Source organism: Diabrotica virgifera, chromosome 5 (assembly GCF_917563875.1).
Source record: "Diabrotica virgifera virgifera chromosome 5, PGI_DIABVI_V3a".
NCBI lineage: Eukaryota > Metazoa > Arthropoda > Insecta > Coleoptera > Chrysomelidae > Diabrotica > Diabrotica virgifera.
Window position 1 is genome coordinate 65222186 of NC_065447.1, and position 20404 is coordinate 65242589.

The 20404-nt window shown below is 31.2% G+C and overlaps 1 protein-coding gene across 2 annotated transcripts in view; it reads right to left on the reverse strand.

Moving 5' to 3' along the window:
- LOC114325163 (UDP-glucosyltransferase 2-like) overlaps positions 1-20404 on the reverse strand; it is a 120638-nt gene that overhangs the window by 23655 nt on the left and 76579 nt on the right. For both annotated transcript variants that reach the window (XM_050650096.1, XM_028273135.2), the window contains exon 2: positions 3184-3515. In XM_050650096.1, the coding sequence (XP_050506053.1) occupies positions 3184-3515 (332 nt within the window). The remainder of the gene's footprint in view (positions 1-3183; positions 3516-20404) is intronic.

Below are 20404 nucleotides of genomic sequence, written 5' to 3' on the forward strand. Positions count from 1 at the left end.
CCAAACAGGGTTATGATAAATATTTAACTTATCGTTTATGGACTTTAGACTTTGGAGCAGATCCTGATTTTTTTTAAATGTATTGTATACAGACCAATCTACCTACTTTTCATAATAATGGTCTAGTAAATAGACACAATTTTCATTTCATTATGATACAGTAAACAAACATTTATTTCGTACAGTTTAAAAATCGAGAGTGCATAATTATTATTTTTAAAATCAATTTACCGTTTGAGAAAATTGCAAATTACGCAAAAACTATGACTCCTAGTTATGGAACATCCCTATACCATTCGAAAGAGGAACCTGTGTTTAGTATAATAATTTATTAACATACATGGTGTTTTATTTAAAATGAGCATCATATGACACATTAAATAATCCAATAATGAAACTGTAAATGTTGAGCACCCTGTAAATAAATGTGTAATAATCCATCATGGAATACATTAATTATAAAATAATTACCAGACCGTACTGTCATAAAATGACAATGTCATACAATGCCATTAATTACCTACATCTTTTGTTTTAAAATCGATTTACAGATTAAGAATTTTAATAATTGTAAATTACGCAAAAACTATGACACCTAGGTATAGGACATCCATATACCATTCGAAAGAGGTAGATTTGTTTAGTACAATTATGTATTAATATATATGGTGTTCTATTTAAAATAAGAATCATATGACACATTGAATAATCCAATAATAAAACTGTAAATTTTGAACACCCTGTAAATAAATGTGTAACAATTAATCATGAAATACATTCAACCAATGTTCAAATATTATTATTCAGATGTAAAAGTAATTTTTTTACAATTTCTTAAATAACTTGAGAATAAGCCTTCTTTTAAAACTTTACATTTTAAGAAAAGTCACCATAACTCAGAACACTCTGTACATAGGTATAGGGAAGCCTTATGAAACGAAACCTTATTTTTTGCGGACAATTAAAAATGCAATAAAATATAGGGTGTTCCATAAGAAAAAATAAAACTTTGATACGCCGCTATTAATTGGGACACCCTGTATATTTCAAAATAATTTTAAAATGTAGATTTTATTAACTTACAAACCGCTAAATAAACATTTTTTTCAAATCTTTTACCATTTCGCTGTAATCTTCCGTCGCGTTAGTGGTGACTCACCCTGTATAATGCTTGCCCCCAATCAAAATTTCAAATGACGCTCCTGTGTCAAAATGTGATAAATGTCATTAGTGTCAAAATTTTATATCAGTGGAGTAAACTTGCCTGCGGTTGGACCAATAATTACAAACAAGCATTACAGCGCGGTAAATTTGAATCACTCCTCTTGGTTTAAAAACAAACCATAGTATTACCTACTTTATAAAATTATGAAATGGAATCTTTCACGCTAAAATGTAAAATTATTATTTAAGAACTACTGGAAATGTTGATGAGAAAGGACTTAAAGTTTGCTTCCTTTGCTTCTTGTAATCGCTAATCATCGCTGAAAATTCATGTCTGCTAGTCTACTAATAATTAATTATGTAACTATATAATTATTCAAATAATGTTTTAGTAATGTGTTCCTCAATAACGAATTAATTATAAACAAAATTTAAATTAACAATAAACAAGGTGCTAACAAAAATTATGCTCGAAATAATGAAAAAAGTATTGGACAAGAAACTGAGGAATAACCAAGCAGCCTTTCGTGCTAAACGCTCCACTGTAGATCTCATATGCACCTTAAGAATCATCCTAGAAGAAGCTAATCAATGACAGAAAGACATACATATAAATTTTCTCGACTTTAAAAAGGCTTTCGACCGAGTCAATAGGGAAAAAATGTGGAAAATTTTAAGACAGTAAAAATTATTAACCTGATCAAACTGTTTTATGATGGGTATAAAGTTAGACTAGAACACGAGGGAGTGATCACAGAAGAAATAGCTATTGAAAGTGGTGTTAAACAAAGTTGTATCTTATCTACTACTTTGTTCCTTATCTTGGTAGACTGGATTATGAGGAAAGTAACAGATGATCGAACAGGCATTAGATGGAACCTCTTTAATCAGCTTGAAGATCTTAAATTTGCTGACGACCTACGTCTGCTTGTTAACAGAACACAGAACTCACATGCAAACAAAAGTCGATAAGCTTACACAGTACTCTGACCTGATTGGACTCCGGATAAATGCAGAGAACACAAAAATCTTAAGAAATGATAACCCGCAGATTAATAAAATAAAAATAAAAGACAAAGAAATTGAAGAAGTAAAATGAGGATGCATGAAAGACATACAAGCAAGATTAACGAAGGTACAATTCGCCTTCAATGCGTTAAATTAAATCTGACAAACAACTGAAATATCAGAGTCAACAAAAATCAATGTATTCAATCCTTCTGTAAAAAGCATATTACTCTACGGAGCAGACATTTGGAATCACGACGAAAGCACAACAAAGAGGCTACATACTTTTGTAAATAGGTCCTAAAAATTTTTGGCCTAATAAAATAACGAATAAAGAACTATGGAAACGAACGAAATAAACCAGTAATAACGTCAATTAGACAGAAGAAACGGAAATGGGTCGACCATACGTTAAGGAAAGATCCTATACTAAATTTACAATCAAGATGCAGTAGAAATAAGCAAACTAAGACACGTTAAATGCCACTAGGAGCACTCCCGAATCATAATTTACAATGTATATACATTGAATATACATTGTAAATCCCAAATCATGATTTCCAAAATTTATACATTTTAAATTATGATTCGGGAGTGCTCCTAGTAGCATTTAACGTGTCTTGGTTTGTTTATTTCTACTGCATCTTGATTGTAAATTTAGTATAGTGACATCACAGGACAAGCACTCGGATATCAACCTGAGGGGACAAGGAAGAGGGGATGACAGGATAATACCTGGAAGAAAACAGTAACCAGAGAATACAACAGAATCTGCTTAAGTTGGGGGGAAGTGAAAAACAAAGCAAGAAACAGGAGAGAATGGAAGGAACTGGTACGCAGATTAAGCAGAGAATAAACACAAGAAGATGCGCTGAGCTTGCCACCAGCCGACTTACACCATCGGCCAAGAAACGCATATGCGCCCAATACTACACTAGGAGTGATGGTTCGAGAGAGATATCAAAAACTAAAAGCTGAGCTGTTTTGATTTTATTTGATTACATTACTTACCTCTGATGCATACCTAACCATATCTAATGGAGGAACTGGTTCCTCCCCTTTCATTCTAGCACCTACCAAGTCCCAATTGGTAAAATTTCTCACGTAATATACTAAATTAATGGGTGTTATCTCTTCTAATCCTTGAAAATGAAAATCTGGAGCAAAAGCACTGATAAAAGTAATGTTGTGTCCACGTGGTATTAGTCCTTTCGCTAGCTCCCAAAATGGAATTTTATGTGATTTTGTGCCTCCCAAAGTAATCATCAGAATATTTCCCCCGGCAGAGGTTTTTAATAAGCTCAAATGTGCCACTAGTATTGCGATCCATATTTTGAACATTTCTGTAAAAAAACAGTGTTGAGTTAGTTACTGTTTACATTTGTAGTATTACAAGAAAAATATAGTAAGGTCGATATTGACGATGCAAAAATAATCGTAGAATTAAAAGTAAACTTAAGTTATTTAGTCTTATTTAAATATTTTGACTTAAAAGTCAAAGTAATATCAAGGGTTAATAAAGTTACTGTTACTAAAGGAAGTTGATAGTTCAACATTGTAAGAACCCCAGTAATATTGGTGTAAAAAATATTATTGTGTTCATGAGTGTTTTAACCTATGTTATAAGGTCAAAAAAGTCTTCACATGTCGTCTGACAGTCGTCACATGTCGTCTGACACCTTTAACTACTAGACGTGTAAATAGTTGTAAATTAACATTTACGTAGCCGAACCAGCGTTGGTCCTTATAGTAGGGGAGCCCAAGCGGAGATTATTGCAGTTACTCGAGCACGTCAGATTATTAGATGGAGAGAAACCTTGTACCCTGAAAATGTACCTCTACCATATATTGGGTCTTAATGCAGCGGAGTTCGTTAAGGGGGGGGGGGGCGAAAAAAAATCTATCCTTAGAAAAACTCGAAATCGTCAGATTAAGATAAGGTAAGTTAAGTACATGCAAAACAGTGTATATTTTAAAAATCTGACGATTTGAGCGGGGCGTAAGGAAATGGGTGAGTCCCGCAGTATTTTCCCTCGTAAATGGGAGCCCTCAATTTTTATTGCAGATTGGGATTCTTTAGGTAAAAATAAGCAACTTTTATTCGATACATCTTTTCAATTACTTATGGATAAATGGCGCTATAATCGGAAAAAACAATTGTTATAAGTGGAAAATTAAATTAAAAAATGTCAAGTCCCCCACTTTATTGAAAACCTAACTTTTTTTGGTTTTACGACCTACTGTTCACAACCCAATAGGTCCACATAACGCTCGAGTAACTTCAAATTTAGCATACTTTCCTCCCCTATTATTACTCTATACCTGAAATCCGTTTTAGTCGGATGCACTTTACTGGAAATAGAGATTAATTTTAATAACAATTGTTCAAGTCAGGGTCAACTAAGAGGATCCTTACTATGAAATTTGTGTAGATGTCTTAAGCGCTCTATTCACATGCGTATTTGTCCGGCGGATGTGTACGGCGGACAGATACTCCGGACAGATCCGCATGTGTGTATCCGTGCGTACGCCGTATGTGTCTTGCTCGCCGTCTGTGGTTCAAGACGACGCGACGACTGAATGTGTAGCACCAACGAATTTGTCTGGCGACACATCTGCCTGTATGTAGCTAACAACGGATCTGTCCGCCGTACATATCCGCCGGACAAATACGCATGTGAATAGAGCGCTTTAGTCAACATGTACTAAAAACAGTTCCACGGGGTCCTAGGACGTCCGAGAGTAGTATTTAGTGATAAACGAGACCATCTTTTACGTTCTATGACATAAAATGAGTAAAAACTAGAATGAATGTATCATTTACGAGCAATTGCAGGATCAAAAGTTTTGTTGGAAAACTATTTTAAACAGTTGTTCGGTAGAATTCAAATCGATCGGACGTGTAAATTATCGGTGTTAACAGCATAGACAAATTTTTTCCTACTTGTTTTGTTGTTTTGCGATAAACAAACAATTTTGGTGAAACTAGCGGTGTTTGTTTATAAGGATGAGTGAATTACCTTCAAGGGGCAAAAAGCCCCCTGACATTGACCCTGATCCTGATCCTTTTCCTTCTAATAAAGATGAAAATCAGGTTGGTAATATGATGGAATGTATATTCTTCCATATTCCCAATTTGGATTTCGCAAATTTAAATCTACTCAAGATGCTATAACTGCTCTCGTAACAACAGTTCAAGTCAACTTCACGGAAAATGCATCCACTGCAGCTGCATTTCTGGATGTGTCGTCTGCTTTTGACTTCATAAATTTGGATATCCTTGAACAAAAGTTATTGTCAGTCGGGATACCTATAGTTATAACATCCTTTTTGAAAACTTTGTACTCAGAGAGATTGATTTTCTTAAAAATCAATGAGAAAATTTTTCCTCATCGACTGTCCAATATAGGCCTGCCGCAAGGAAGCATTTTAAGTCCACTTTTATATATTTTATATAACACAGATTTAGAAGACATTGTTCCAATTAACACCAAAATACTACAATTTGCAGATGATGTTGTACTCTTTTCATCAGACAAATCAATTGATCTTTCAAAAAATAATTTAACAACAGCTATCTCATCAGTACATGCATATTATGAATCAAACGGATTAACGTTATCAGAATCCAAGACAGAAATCTGCTTCTTTTGTAGAAAACATAGAATTCCAGAAGGATATATAAATTGTGGTAAATTCAAATTTTCAATTAAAACTGTGTCAGATATCTGGGAATTCATTTAGACAGAAATCTTTTGTGGAAAGATCACATACAATATATCATCAAAAAAACCGAAAAAGTTTTGAATATTCTAAGGGCTTTCTGTAAAACAAACTGGGGTGCAGATCCCAACACTAGTTTAATGTTTTATCGATCTATGATACACCAATAAATGTAATGGAAATTAAAGCTGTTGAACCTCCATTGAATTTGCGGCGGCAGTATCTTACCGACAAATATATAGCTCGCACCATTAGCAGAGACCAAGTATTTCTCAAAGATATACATAATCTGGCTGTTTTAGATTTGACTAAAAGTTATTGGTTTAAGAAAAAATCTCCACTTGTGGCGGAAAGCTACAGAAATCTTTCTAAATTCAAAAAGGTGCTTTACAAGGGTCATCTTCCATCAGTTTATACTGAAAAGCCTCAAGTATTGTTCTCAATAAAAATCAAGACAGAATTTCTTAATGATGTCCAAGGGCCCATGTTTAACGTAGAAATTCAGAAGAGATGGCCTAATTATTATTATTTGTTTACCGACGGTTCAAAGAAAAGGAAATAACACTGCATGCGCAGTATACCAACAGTATTCTGGACAACAGTATAAATATAAGTTACCTGATCTACACAGCCGAAATGCTGGCTTTAAAGTTTGCCCTTTCTCACGTTTTGACAAAGAAATTAAAGAACTGTGTAATAAGTACAGACAGTAAAAGTGCAGTAGAAAGATTATGCTTAACTAATAAATCCAAGCAATTAACTCATCTTGATATAGAGATTTTAAAATTGTACTACGAGGTTTCAAAACTCGGAGGGGAAGTTATTATCGCTTGGATCAAAGGCCATTCAGGGATAAAGGGAAATATAATAGCAGATGCCTTGGCAAAAGAAGCAATATCAAGTGGAGAAAACATAGAAATCAACATTCTACCAGTATCAGATATAGATGCATGTAGTAAACATTGGCTCAAATTAAAATAGCAAACCAATTATACGGAATCCGAAAGAGAGTCATCCTTTAAACATTGGCAACCCACACTTCTTTAAAAAAGGTGGTTTTCTTCAGAGTCCAACAGAAATTTTATTAAAACTATTAACAGGCCAAGATCAAATCATGTTCTAACACCTGCAAGAATGTACAAAATGAATCTATCAGACACTCCAAACTGTACTTGTGGTAAATATGGAGATTTAACACATATTGTATCTTATTAGAATGTGAAAACCAACAGGGAAATATTGCATATTTTTATGAAGACTTACGAAAACTAAATGTCTGTTTTCCATTTCACTTAAATGAACTAATTTTCTCTGGAAACGTAGAAATATTAAATTGTATTTATCGGTTAAGGTGAAACAGTAGCGATCAACAGGTAGCAAAAACGCGTTCCAAGATTGCGGCTGTAATTTTGAATATTTTTTCGAGATATTTGGCACACGTATTCGTAATGTAATAAAGAATGGCGGTACAGAGCCCAATCTGAAAAATATATTAATATGCGGAAATTACTCTGTAATTAAATACAATATTAAAAAAACGAGCCTGTACCGCCATTAAGAAGAACAAAAAAATACACTTTCTTCAAATAAACTTTTTTATCCGATGCCTAGATTTTGTGTCATTTTGGAACTACTAATGAAATAAAAAATTTTAGTAGTTCCAAAATGACACAAAATCTAGGCATCGGATAAAAAAGTTTATTTGAAGAAAGTGTATTTTTTTGTTCTTCTTAATGGCGGTACAGGCTCGTTTTTTTAATATTGTATTTAATTACAGAGTAATTTCCGCATATTAATATATTTTTCAAATTGGGCTCTGTGCCGCCATTCTTTATTATATTACGAATACGTGTGCCAAATATCTCGAAAAAATATTCAAAATTACAGCCGCAATCTTGGAACGCGTTTTTGCTACCGGTTGATCGCTACTGTTTCCTCTTAATAAAAAAAATGTAAATATAAACTTTAAACAATATAATGTACTAACCATAGAATTAAGATGAAACTTGTAAGCAATCTGCGAACGCACCAATAATGTAATAAATCTTATAATACGAAAAAATAAAAAAAAACAAAAAAATAAAAATGAAAATAAAATTAATACAAAATTAACTTAAAAAAGACAAAAATAAAATAACAACTTAAAATTTATATACTCAATATATACGAAATAAAAAAAAACAAAATAAAACAAAAAAAAAAACGACTAAAAATAGAAAATAAAAATGAAAAAAAAGTAAAAAAGACAGTAACAGCCAAAACAAATCAAATTTTTTTTAGATCTGTGAATACAAATTCCAAAACCGTCTGGTCAATTGGCTATGCCAAGGCCATTAAAATAAAAAAAAACTATTTTAAACAGTATATTTTATTATTATTGTCTTTTATATTCAGTTAAACGTGTGTGAATCCCCGGTTTCACACACTAAGAATTTGAACGTGCGGTCGCTAGAACGCACGATGACATTCCAATGGTGGCTCGATCAATCCCATGGTAACTTTCCCCATTAGAATGTCATCGTGCGTTCTAGCGATCGCACGTTCAAATTCTTCTTCTTCTTCCTCTTTATAAGCAATTCTGCTTGTTCATTGGCGGATTGATACCTCTATGGAAGGTTGTCACTTTATCTTTTGCGCGGTCGGCCGATACTTCTTCTACCGATTGGTGATTTATCTCTTGCTTCTTAGTGTGTGAAACCGGGGTAGTCTTTGCTGCGTTATTAATACGGTCATGTAGACATCGTAAGTCTTTATACACTTTCCTAAGTAGGGTTGCGAAGTTTATTCGGCCTACACTCGCATGAGCCAGTGTTCATATAACCCCCGCGAGAGTAACACACAGTTTTATATAACCCGCCGCAAAGTGTAAGAGGGACCCCTTCTGCTGTATACTACTTATTAGTTAATTTGAGCTGAATAAAGTAACATGCACGTCAAAAAGCACAGCTGAATTAATTTATATTAAATCTATATTAATAATATCGATATTATAGAGAAAAAGAATGTGTGTACTTTGTACGCACGTAAGAAGTTATATTTCTATTATATGATTTCAACGAAATCAATATACTTTAAACAGTTTATTTATATTTAATTTAAATATTAAACTAATTTTAATACTTACCACTTTCCAAAAATTTTTATTAAAACAATACCAAAAATTAAAAAAAGAAAAGAATAAAACACACACAAACACATTGAAAAATGCAAAAAAGAAATGATTTCTGAACAATAATTCTTGCCAAAAATTTTAATTAAATACGTATTTTCTGAAAAAAATTATATAATATTATACTTACAATCGTAAAATGTATAAAAAAATAAAAAAATAATAACTTGCATCGGGGCTCGAACCCGCTTCCCGTCGATACCGCCGATCGAAAGTCAAAGCGATTTCCCACTGCGCCATCTTCGCGTATATGTCATGTGAGAATATCCACCAACTGAACGTTTACACCATAAACTTTTTGACATTTTGTTTATTTATATGAATTTAATCAAATTATTAGTTTGATTTTTGTCGAATTAAAATATTAAAATACAACAAAATATAGAGTAAGAAAACGATATATTAGATGAAGATTTGTAGAAAGTTGGTTCGTAATCAGATTATGTAAATTAAAGCATTGCCTACTAATAGGTAAGTACATTATTTTTTTACATTTTCCAAATAGGTATGAAGATAATTTTTTATTGCAATACAACTGAAACATTTAGAATTACGTACCTGTGGCTTTTCAAAACTATTTAAAAAGTCACTACAATTATAAATTTGATTTTATTTCTGTCTTCACAACAATAAAAACTAATATATACAACATTTTTGTTTACCGATAACCTCCATATTGAACAATTATTATTGACAGATCATTTCAACACCCAATTAGAGCTCGTATAACGACTAATACCATACTGTGGGTGTGCGCATGCGCCCAGTAAAATAAAAATTCACTCCCAATCGCGCCTAAAGAAATGTTACACCTTCAAAAAAGGTAAACGGCATAAGAGAAGCGCACGTAGCACTAGAAGAAGTAGTAACAAAAATGTGTCTAGTAATAAATACCAAGCAAATAAAATATATGAAGATAAGTACCCAACTAAAAGGAGATCATCTCGGTAGCATGTAACAAATTTGTATATCTGGTAGAACCTGACAACATACCTCAGAGGTAAACCTCATAATTAGAGACTGGAAAATATGCACTAAAAAATGTCTAAAATATGCATGCAATATGCATTTTAAAACAAGCTGAATATGCACAATTAACATGCAAATATGCATTTATATATGCACTTATTTTTATATGAATAATTTTATGGTTTACGTTAAATACATAAATAAATAAAAAATAATAAAAATAAATAAATAGGTTTGAATTTAAACCAAATTGTATTATTATTTCTTAATATATTTTTTTAACTTCAGGTTTTGTGACAAATAAAACGGCAAAATATTTTATTTTGACCACAAGATAAATAAGAGTACAATAAAATAAATGTACATATTTTTATTGTTACAATATTGATTCATATTTTCTAAACTAATATTATAAAAAGAGTACAATAAAACAAATTTACATATTTTTATTGTTACAATAAATAATCATATATTGATTCATATTTTCTAAACTAATATTATGTCTTCTATCTGTTAATATTTGTTTATAGGCAGAAAAAGATCTCTCAACGTCACAAGATGTAATTGGGGCATATTTAAACTTTGCTATTAGAGACGGATCCATATTAATATTTTCATCGAAGTTTCCAAAATTGATTATATTATTTATTGAACGCAATAAAGTGAAACCCTCATTTTTGTTTAAAACGTCATCAAGTTTATCTTTAATTTTTACTCCAATTTCCCCATTCAGATTTGTTATTTTCTGTTTAACCGAATCAACAATAGACATACTATTGTGAAGACATAAATTTTGAGCCTCTAATTTTGTAATTGAACTTTCAATGATATCGAAATTCGATTTTATATACAACAATTGATTTTTAATAGACTTTTCTTTAAAAATATTTTGACAGTTATCAATAGCGGTACAAGTCGGATCAAAACTTGAAATAACGCTTTTGATGTCGTCGTAGTGTTCAGATAAAAATATAGCACTTTTAAGCCAAGTTCCCCATCTGGTTAATACTGGTTCTGGTGGTAAAGGAATATCGGGAAGCATCTCCCTATATACCTGTACACGTAGTGGTGCTTTCAGAAATACTTTTTTTACATTATTTATTAAGGTGTTTACATTGGGAAATTCAATTCTAACTTTCTCTGCAACTCTGTTTAGGCCGTGCGCCAAACATGTACAGTGAATTAAATTAGGGAAAAAGATTTTAAGATTGGATGCAGCTTTCATCATATATGAGGCGGCATCACTAAGCATTAATAATATTTTTTCAAATGGTACTTGATCAGGTAAAAAAAAATTTGTTAGGGATTCGTTAACAAATCTAGCTATTGTAGCATAGTTTGTTTTTTCCAAACATTTTACACTAATTAAGTATGAGTTTTTAAAATCGCCAGAGTCGTTAAGAACTCCAACAATTAGATTCGCAATTTGTCGACCCTTTGTATCCGTTGTTTCGTCGACGGAAATCCAAAGATATTCGGCTTTTCACTGATTTTTAATACTCGTCATCACATCTTTGTAACATGCACTGACATATTTTTTCCGAAGAGTTGAAGAACTTGGTATTTGAGCTGGTTTATCTTTAATCTTGCAATAAGTTTTTAAAAAGTTTTGACACGATTTATGTTCTAACTTGTGCAGAGGGATATTGCAGTTCAAAAAAAAATGGCATAAATCCTTTGCAAAGGTTTCTTGCCCAACTGACGTATTCTGAATCTGCAAACTGTTCTGTAGAATCTGCTGGCGAGGTTTATTATCATTTTTTGATAGCTTAGTTTGGTGAAGTGAAGTTTTTATGTGTTGAACTACTTGGAATTTCTTTTGACATGGAATCTGGAATATAATGATAATGATGTTTTAGATGTTTTCGTAAATAGATACCTACATTAAAATGATCAAACTTTTTAAACCTCCCCCAATTTTTTTTTATTTCTCAAAGTGAAATTGAAATCGTCAAACAATAAAGTACAGTCAGTGTACCGTAGTATACAGGGTGGGCCACTCTCAACACCTCGCTCTGTATAAGCCAAACCGTTGCGAACTTTAAAAAACAGTTTTTGAAGAAATGGGACGGTTTGTCATTTTAGAATAGACAGACACATAGATGTGCAAAGAAGTTTGATAAGTTTAAAAATCTATTGAAGTGGAGAACTTACCTTTTTATCACAAATGGTGCAAAACATACTTTCACTGTCGATAACTTTTAGATGATTGTTACTTCCAATCCAACTTCTGAGAAGACTTGATTTTTCCCTTGCTACTTTAGGCATTTTCACAATAATAATAAAATGATTTTTTTACACAGTATAGTCAATAACTTGCAATCACAAAAGTTGAATAATCGGCGATTGATTTAAGACTAACCATTCATAAAATAAAATAATCTATCCTACCCTTAAAATGCTTAAAATTTCGTTTTGGTTGGTTTTCCCAGAATAATTCATAGTTGGCCGACACCAGCAGAAAGTACAGGTAATATTTGTAATGTTATTCAAAATATAATCGGTATTTACTTAGGTAATTTGTAAATTCTGAGAAGTCTATAAATCTTAAATATCCGGATAATGATACCTGCAGCTATAAATAACGCCCATTATGTTTATGGGTACAACAACAAAGGAGCTTAACAGCAAAATATTTACTTTCACATTTTATTTTAATGGATGTTGATGTTACTAATATATACCTTATTTTTAAATGGGGTAGAGTAAATTCCCATCAAAATATGCATTTATATGCTCTTAAATCTCCAAATATGCAAGGCATATGCATTTATGAAAAACATGAGAAATATGCAGCATATATATGCATATGCATTTTGCATATAATCCAGTCTTTACTCATAATTTATACCTAAAAAAAACAGCCAACAGATGTAATTTTGGGCTCAACCTTCTATTTAAATCCTTAAATAGCTATAACTCCAAATATGAAACTACATATAATACATAGTTCAGAGAAATAAGGAAAAAAATATCCTGTTGGTGACACAACCCCCTCCAGGCCGAAACCAAATTTTTTGAGTAGTATGGACATCTATAATAATAACCTATATGTTTCCTGCAGTCGGTTTTGATGATATACATAGTTATAAACAAATGAAGATCGAAAAACGGTAAATTTTCGCTTTTTTCGTCTATTACCAAAAAGTTAAGAATTTTAAACAGATTTGAGAGTAAGAAACTCATAAATCGTATAAAAAACTTCAATATGGCGTTTGCTGAATATGTCTATTCTTATTGGTTGCTTAGAAAATTGCAAAATAAATCATAAATTTTGAGTTTTTATAAATATTCATAACTTATGTAAACATTCACTTAGAACCTTCTTATTACACTGAATGCTCAGACTTCTGGTGCTTAAATCATACCCCAAATTTCAAAGCAATTGGTCAAATAGTTTAAAAGTTATTTAATTTGTTTATCCCAAATTAATTTTTTTTGCAACACTATAAGTCAGAAAGTCATGAAGTTACAGTAATACTTTGGATAGTTTATGAAAGAAGAAGATTTACACTATTAATTTAATCAAAAAAAAAATGACAAAAAATAGTTCTAAATATTGCAAAATTATTTTGCAAGAACATGTAAATTAAAAAACGGGGGGCTAACTTCGTCCCTAATTGTCCTAGGACAATTGTTTTTCTTTCTAAATGTGTATAAAAATTCAGTCTTTCTAAATATGAAAAAATAATTTTTCTACGGGTAACGGTTAAAAAGTTATTCTAATTGTTTATAAGTAAGCAAAAAATCGACATGTTTTTGAAAAATAATTTTACACTGTTTAAAATTACTTTTTGTCATTTTTTTTAATTAAGTTACTAGTACGAATGTTCTTCTTTCATAAACTGTCCGAAGTATTACTGTAACCTCATAATTTTCTGACTTATAGTGTTGCAAAAAAATGAATTTGGTCACAAAAACACAAGAAGTCTCAGCATTCCGTGTAATAAAAAGGTTTTAACTTAATTTTTACATAAGTTATGAACATTTATAAAATCTCAAAATGTATGACTTATTTTGCAATTTTCTAAGCAACAAATAAGGATAGACATATTCATCGAACGCCATATTGAAGTTTTTTATAATGATCTATGAGTTTATTCTAAAATTTGTTTAGAATATATAAAAGGGATTATATTTAATTTCGATTCAGAGATCATTACCATCTTTCTATGGACCATTTCGAACTCTTTTGTTCTCGTCAGGAAAGCATATGCAATGATGCTCTGAATCGAAAAATAAATATCTTTGCCATTCATGTCAATTACAAAATATAATTAACATTTAGACGCTATAGCGACCTCTTTTAACAAACTGTCGAAACCCAAAAGACTCCATCTTTAAACAAATAAATGTTTAAAAATAATAAAATCTTTGGATTTCTTGGTTCGGAAGCAGATTCTCTCTTATACCTATTCCCCATCCTTCTAAAAAGAGAGAATCTGCTTCCGAACCAAGAAATCCAAAGATTTTATTATTTTTAAACATTTATTTGTTTAAAGATGGAGTCTTTTGGGTTTCGACAGTTTGTTAAAAGAGGTCGCTATAGCGTCTAAATGATAATTATATTTTGTAATTGACGTGAGTGCAACTATGTAGACTCCCCATGTCTCTACATTCATCACCCTTTTTCCTTGCAATTTTTAGAAGGATGGGGAATAGGTATAAGAGAGAATCTGCTTCCGAACCAAGAAATCCAAAGATTTTATTATTTTTAAATATTTATTTGTTTAAAGATGGAGTCTTTTGGGTTTCGACAGTTTGTTTAGAATACTTCACTTTTTAGTAATAGACGAAAAAAGCGAAAATTTACCGTTTTTTGATCTTCATCTGTTTATAACTATGTATATCATCAAAATCGGCTGCAGGAAACATATAGGTTATTAATATAGATGTCCATACTACTTAAAAAATTTAGTTTCGGCCTGGAGGGGGATATGTCTCGAGAAAAATCTTATTTCTCTGGACTAACAATAATAATATGCCGTTCTAATATACGGCTCAGAGACTTCAAGATATATAACCCCAACAAAAAATAATGAAAACATGTTAGTATGTTTTTTCAAGAGGAAAGTACTATCGAAAATTTACGTAGCGGTGAATAAACGCTGTATTGTGAAGAAGATAAAACTTTAAACTATACAGAATATACCAAAACCCAGATACCCACATTAACAGAACGTCTGAGATGAGTAGGACATGCAATGGAGCATTTCTTGACCCCATTGTAGGAGGTCTCATTGTATAGAGAAGAAGAGAAAATTGCAGAAAAGATAATATCGAAGAAAGGATGAGAATCCTGAAAATATGCGCTTAGTGGAGGAATGCGATGAATAGAGAAGACAAGGATAAACACAGTATCGCCATACGTCATAACATGTCCCTTGTAGTCCAGAAAGCCACTGCGCATCCGCTAGGGAAAATATTCTAATTCAGATTTTTTGCACAATCTTACTCAAAAAGGACTCCTTTTAACAAATTGGCATGTTGCCAGGACCAAAAGGTTGTCAAAAATTTTTTAAACGTGTTTTTTTTGTTTTTTTCCGAAAATTATTTTTTTTGCATGGAAAAAAGATTTTTTAGGTTTTTTGGATCATTCCAAACAGAAAAGGTCTTTAGTGACTTTTCTCTAAAAATGATAGTTTTTGACATATAAGCGATTAAAAATTGAAAAATTGCGAAATCGGCCATTTTTAACCCTCAAAAACTATGTGAAAAACTGAAAATTTGAATGTTGCCAAGGTAGGTAGATATTCTTTAAACATCAATTGATGAAATCCCGAAGAGCTTTTTGCAATACAGTATTCAGAACTCCTTTGTTTTTTAATTGCCAATCAAGCGTGCGCGACACTATTTTCCACCGACAGTATGGTGCAAATGAACGGAATAAATTCGTTATTTCGTAAACTGGAGACTCTAAGGAAAAATCCCGAAACAGGTCGATTTTTATTTTTAAGTTATGATATTGTGGCATATATGGTATATTAGTGACGTCATCCATCTGGACGTGATGACGTAATCGATGATTTTTTTTAATGAGAATAGGGGTCGTGTGCTAGCTCATTTGAAAGGTTCTTCAACTCTCTATTCAGTAATATAAACATTTACATAATTATTTATACAGGGTGTCCAAAAAATTTTTATTAAATTAAATTATTTGACAAAAAAATAAGTAGAAGGACACCCTGTATAAATAATTATGTAAATGTTTACATTACTGAATAGAAAATTGAAGAACCTTTCAAATGAGCTACCACACGACCCCTATTCTCATTTAAAAAAATCAACGATTACGTCATCACGCCCAGACGGATTACGTCACTAGTATACGATATACGCCTCAATATCATAACTTAAAAATAAAAATCGACTTGTTTCGGGATTTTTCCTTAAAGTCGTCGGTTTACGAAATAACGAATTTATTCCTTTCATTTGCACCATACTCTCGGTGGAAAATAGTGTCGCGCACGCTTGATTACCAATTAAAAAACAAACTAGTTTTGAATATGGTATTGAAAAAACTCTTCTGGATTTCATCAATCGATGTTTAAAGAATATCTACTTACCTTGGCAACATTCAAATTTTCAGTTTTTCACATAGTTCTTGAGGGTTAAAAATGGCCGATTTCGCAATTTTTCAATTTTGAATCGCTTATATGTCAAAAACTATCATTTTTAGAGAAAAGTTACCAAAGACCTTTTCTGTTTGGAATGATCCAAAAAACCTAAAAAAACTTTTTTCCATGTAAAGAAAATAATTTTAGGAAAAAAACAAAAAAAAAAACGTTTAAAAAATTTTTGACCACCTTTTGGTCCTGGCAACATGCAAATTTGTTAAAAGGAGTCCTTTTTGAGTAAAATTGTGCAAAAAATCCGAATTAGAATATTTTCCCTAGCGGATGCGCAGTGGCTTTCTGGACTATTGGCCCATATTGGATACTGGCCCATAGTATCTGAGTATTTGATCAATCTGGAATGATATCAATGAACAAGTGCAACTTCGCCAAGGATTGTTTTCAGTTGGGCGATAGAATTTTCTTGTGTAGTTGATTGGTTGTTAGTTTATTTGCGATTTGTTTTATCTTTTAAACGCAAGCATTTTTTTTTTCAATTTGGTGATTTGAAAGGGATTGTAATAAAGTGGTTAATGCATTTGACCCAAAATATAATTCATCTAGATTGATCAAGATGTGTTTAGTGTCTACATATATAAACTAGCATAATATGAAATATCTGTAGACCCAGACGTGTGGTATTCCGAAAAAGAAAGTACCTTAACATAAATCTCTTACGAAGTGGCGTCAACAGATTACATAATGTTATCACCGCAACCTTACTTAAGAAACCGATTTCTTCTTTATTATTTAATAGCCAAAGTTTAAACATTACTTAATCTTGGAGTTTACTGTAACAAAAGCTAAAGAAAAATATAGGTTTAGCATTGGAAATTACAGTAATAATTTAAGAACGTTAATGTTGCACCACGGTATTTCACTAGCGCCAATACGAGTATGTGGATATGTATGTGTGGTAGATGGAGTGTGATTCGTATATTTTACTCTACTATTACTTATGTAAAATTATTAAGGATGTAGGTTACTTACGAATAACCACACTGTGGTCAATTTATTAAATAGAAAATTACCTAACATCTTATAGATCAAGTTATCGACGTGTCTAAAACAAAAATGTATCTGGTCCATTTACTCAGGGCTTTTAGCCCGATCAAGGAACACAAAACTTTACGAAAACCCCCAAAAGAATAAAGGAAGGAAGGAAATCTGGGAATAGGTAGTTGGAACTGTCTATTATTATATAAGAAAAAGTTTACAATTCTATATCCCCTCCATTTTACAAAAATAGAGGGGAATACCCCCTTCTCGGGGGTGAAAATATACATTCAAAATAAGTCCGGAATTGGATAAAATGACTAATTCTAAGCAACTTTTGTTCTATAGAGTTTTTTTCACTAAGTCAATACTTTTCGAGATATTTGCGAGTGAATATGTTCGTTTTTAACAAAAAAAAAAACATGCTTTTGGACGGTTTTTCACAAATAACTCAAAAAGTAAGTATTTTATCGAAAAAAATATTCTTAGCGAAAATATAGCTTATAAAAAAGTGAAACAAAAGGTGTATGCATAAAGTCTGTTGACCCAGTAGAAGTAGAGTTGTAGCTAATGAAAAGTAGGTAGGTTCTTCTTCGTCAAATTTCAAATTCAAATATCTCAACTTGAAATAACCAAAAAAATGGAGCACTTTTCAGGGAAAACTCATTACAACTTTTTTAATGTGTTTAAAAAAAGGTTTATTTTGTTTTTTAAAAAAACTTCTAACATTAGAAGTACTTGAGTTGCTCAAAATATTGTTGGTCGCTTTTATTTTTTGGTAAATCGCGAAAATCGCACCCTAATTAGCATCCCAAATAAAATTAATAGTTACCTCCTCACAAGTTACTTTGCTTATACAGAGAGAGTATGTAATTTGGAATAAATTTAATATCTTAAACACTAATTGTTTTTTTGACAAATGCTTAGACCCGTCGATTAGTATTTCAAATTGTCCTTTCTGACATACAATAATAATGTATACAGGTTGTCCCAATTTAGAGATATGACGTCATCGTTGATTTTCTTAAATGGCAACACTGTCATTTTGATAGCTACTTTAATAGGGTGTGTAAAGTTATACACAACTGCAAAATTTCAAATTTTTATTCCCTACCATTTACAAGATAATAAAAAATAACAAAGGTATATCTGTAATTTGGAATAAATTTAATAATTAAAATACTAATTGGTTTTCTGAAAATTGCTCAGACCCGTCGATTAGTATTTCATATTGTCATTTTTGACATACAATAATAATGTATACAGGTTGTCCCAATTTAGAGATATGACGTCATCGTTGATTTTCTTAAATGGCAACACTGTCACTTTGATAGCTATTTTAAAAGCTATTTTGATAGCGTGTGTAAAGTTATACACAACTGCAAAATTTCAAATTTTTATTCCCTACCATTTACAAGATAATAAAAAATAACAAAAGTTATGAAAAACAAGTAATCAAATAATAATTGAATTTAATTATTTCAATTAAGCAAATACTCATAATGTTGTGCCCTCAATTATTGTCAAATTGTCAATGGGCAACGTTATGAGCATTTGCTTAATTGAAATAATTAAATTCAATTATTATTTGATTACCTACTTGTTTTTCATAACTTTGTTATTTTTTATTATCTTGTAAATGGTAGAGAATAAAATATCAAATTTTGCAGTTGTATATAACTTTACACACGCTATCAAAATAGCTATCAAAATGACAGTGTTGCCATTTAAGAAAATCAACGATGACGTCATATCTCTAATTTGGGACACCCTGTATACATTATTATTATATGTCAAAAATGACAATTTGAAATATTAATCGACGGGTCTGAGCATTTTTCAAAAAAACAATTAGTATTTTAATTATTGAATTTATTCCAAATTACAGATATAACTTTGTTATTTTCTAGTATCTTGTAAATGGTAGACAATAAAAATGTAATATTTTGCAGTTGTGTATAACTTTACACACCCTATCAAAATAGCTATCAAAATGACAGTGTTGCCATTTAAGAAAATCAACGATGACGTCATATCTCTATATTGGGACACTCTGTATACATTATTATTGTATGTCAAAAAGGACAATTTGAAATACTCATCGACGGGTCTGAGCATTTTTCAAAAAAACAATTAGTATTTGAGATATTGAATTTATTCCAAATTACAGACTCTCTCTGTATATTCTTTATTATGATCTGTAAGTTTCATCGGTTCAAAGTGCTTGTTTTTGAAAAGGCTGTAGTTAAAATGGCTTGAACGAGTCACGAATCGCGAGTGTATGCAAATTTTGAACAGTCCTAGCATAACCAATTTTTGTCTACCAGGAAAACAAAAAAATCCGAAATATTCAGAAAAGCAAAGCGTACGTTTTATTACTCTTTGAGATTTTTGGTATCACTAATAATTTTTAAGTTATTTTGAAAAACAAAAGAATTTTTTTCAAAATTGGAAAAAATTTTAACAATAGACTTTTTTTTCAAAACTGAACAGTTTGAACAAATGAAACTAATAGATCATTATAAAGAATACATAAGCAAAGTAACTTGTGAAGAGGTAACGATTAATTTTATTTGAAATGCTAATTAGGGGGTGATTTTCGCGATTCTTTTTACCAAAATACAAAAGGGAGCAACAATATTTTGAGCGTAACTCACTTACTTTTATGGTTAGAAGATTTTTTTAAAAACAAAAATAAACCTTTTTTTAAACATTTTAAAAAAGTTGTAATGAGTTTTCCCCGGAACGTAGGTACTCCGTT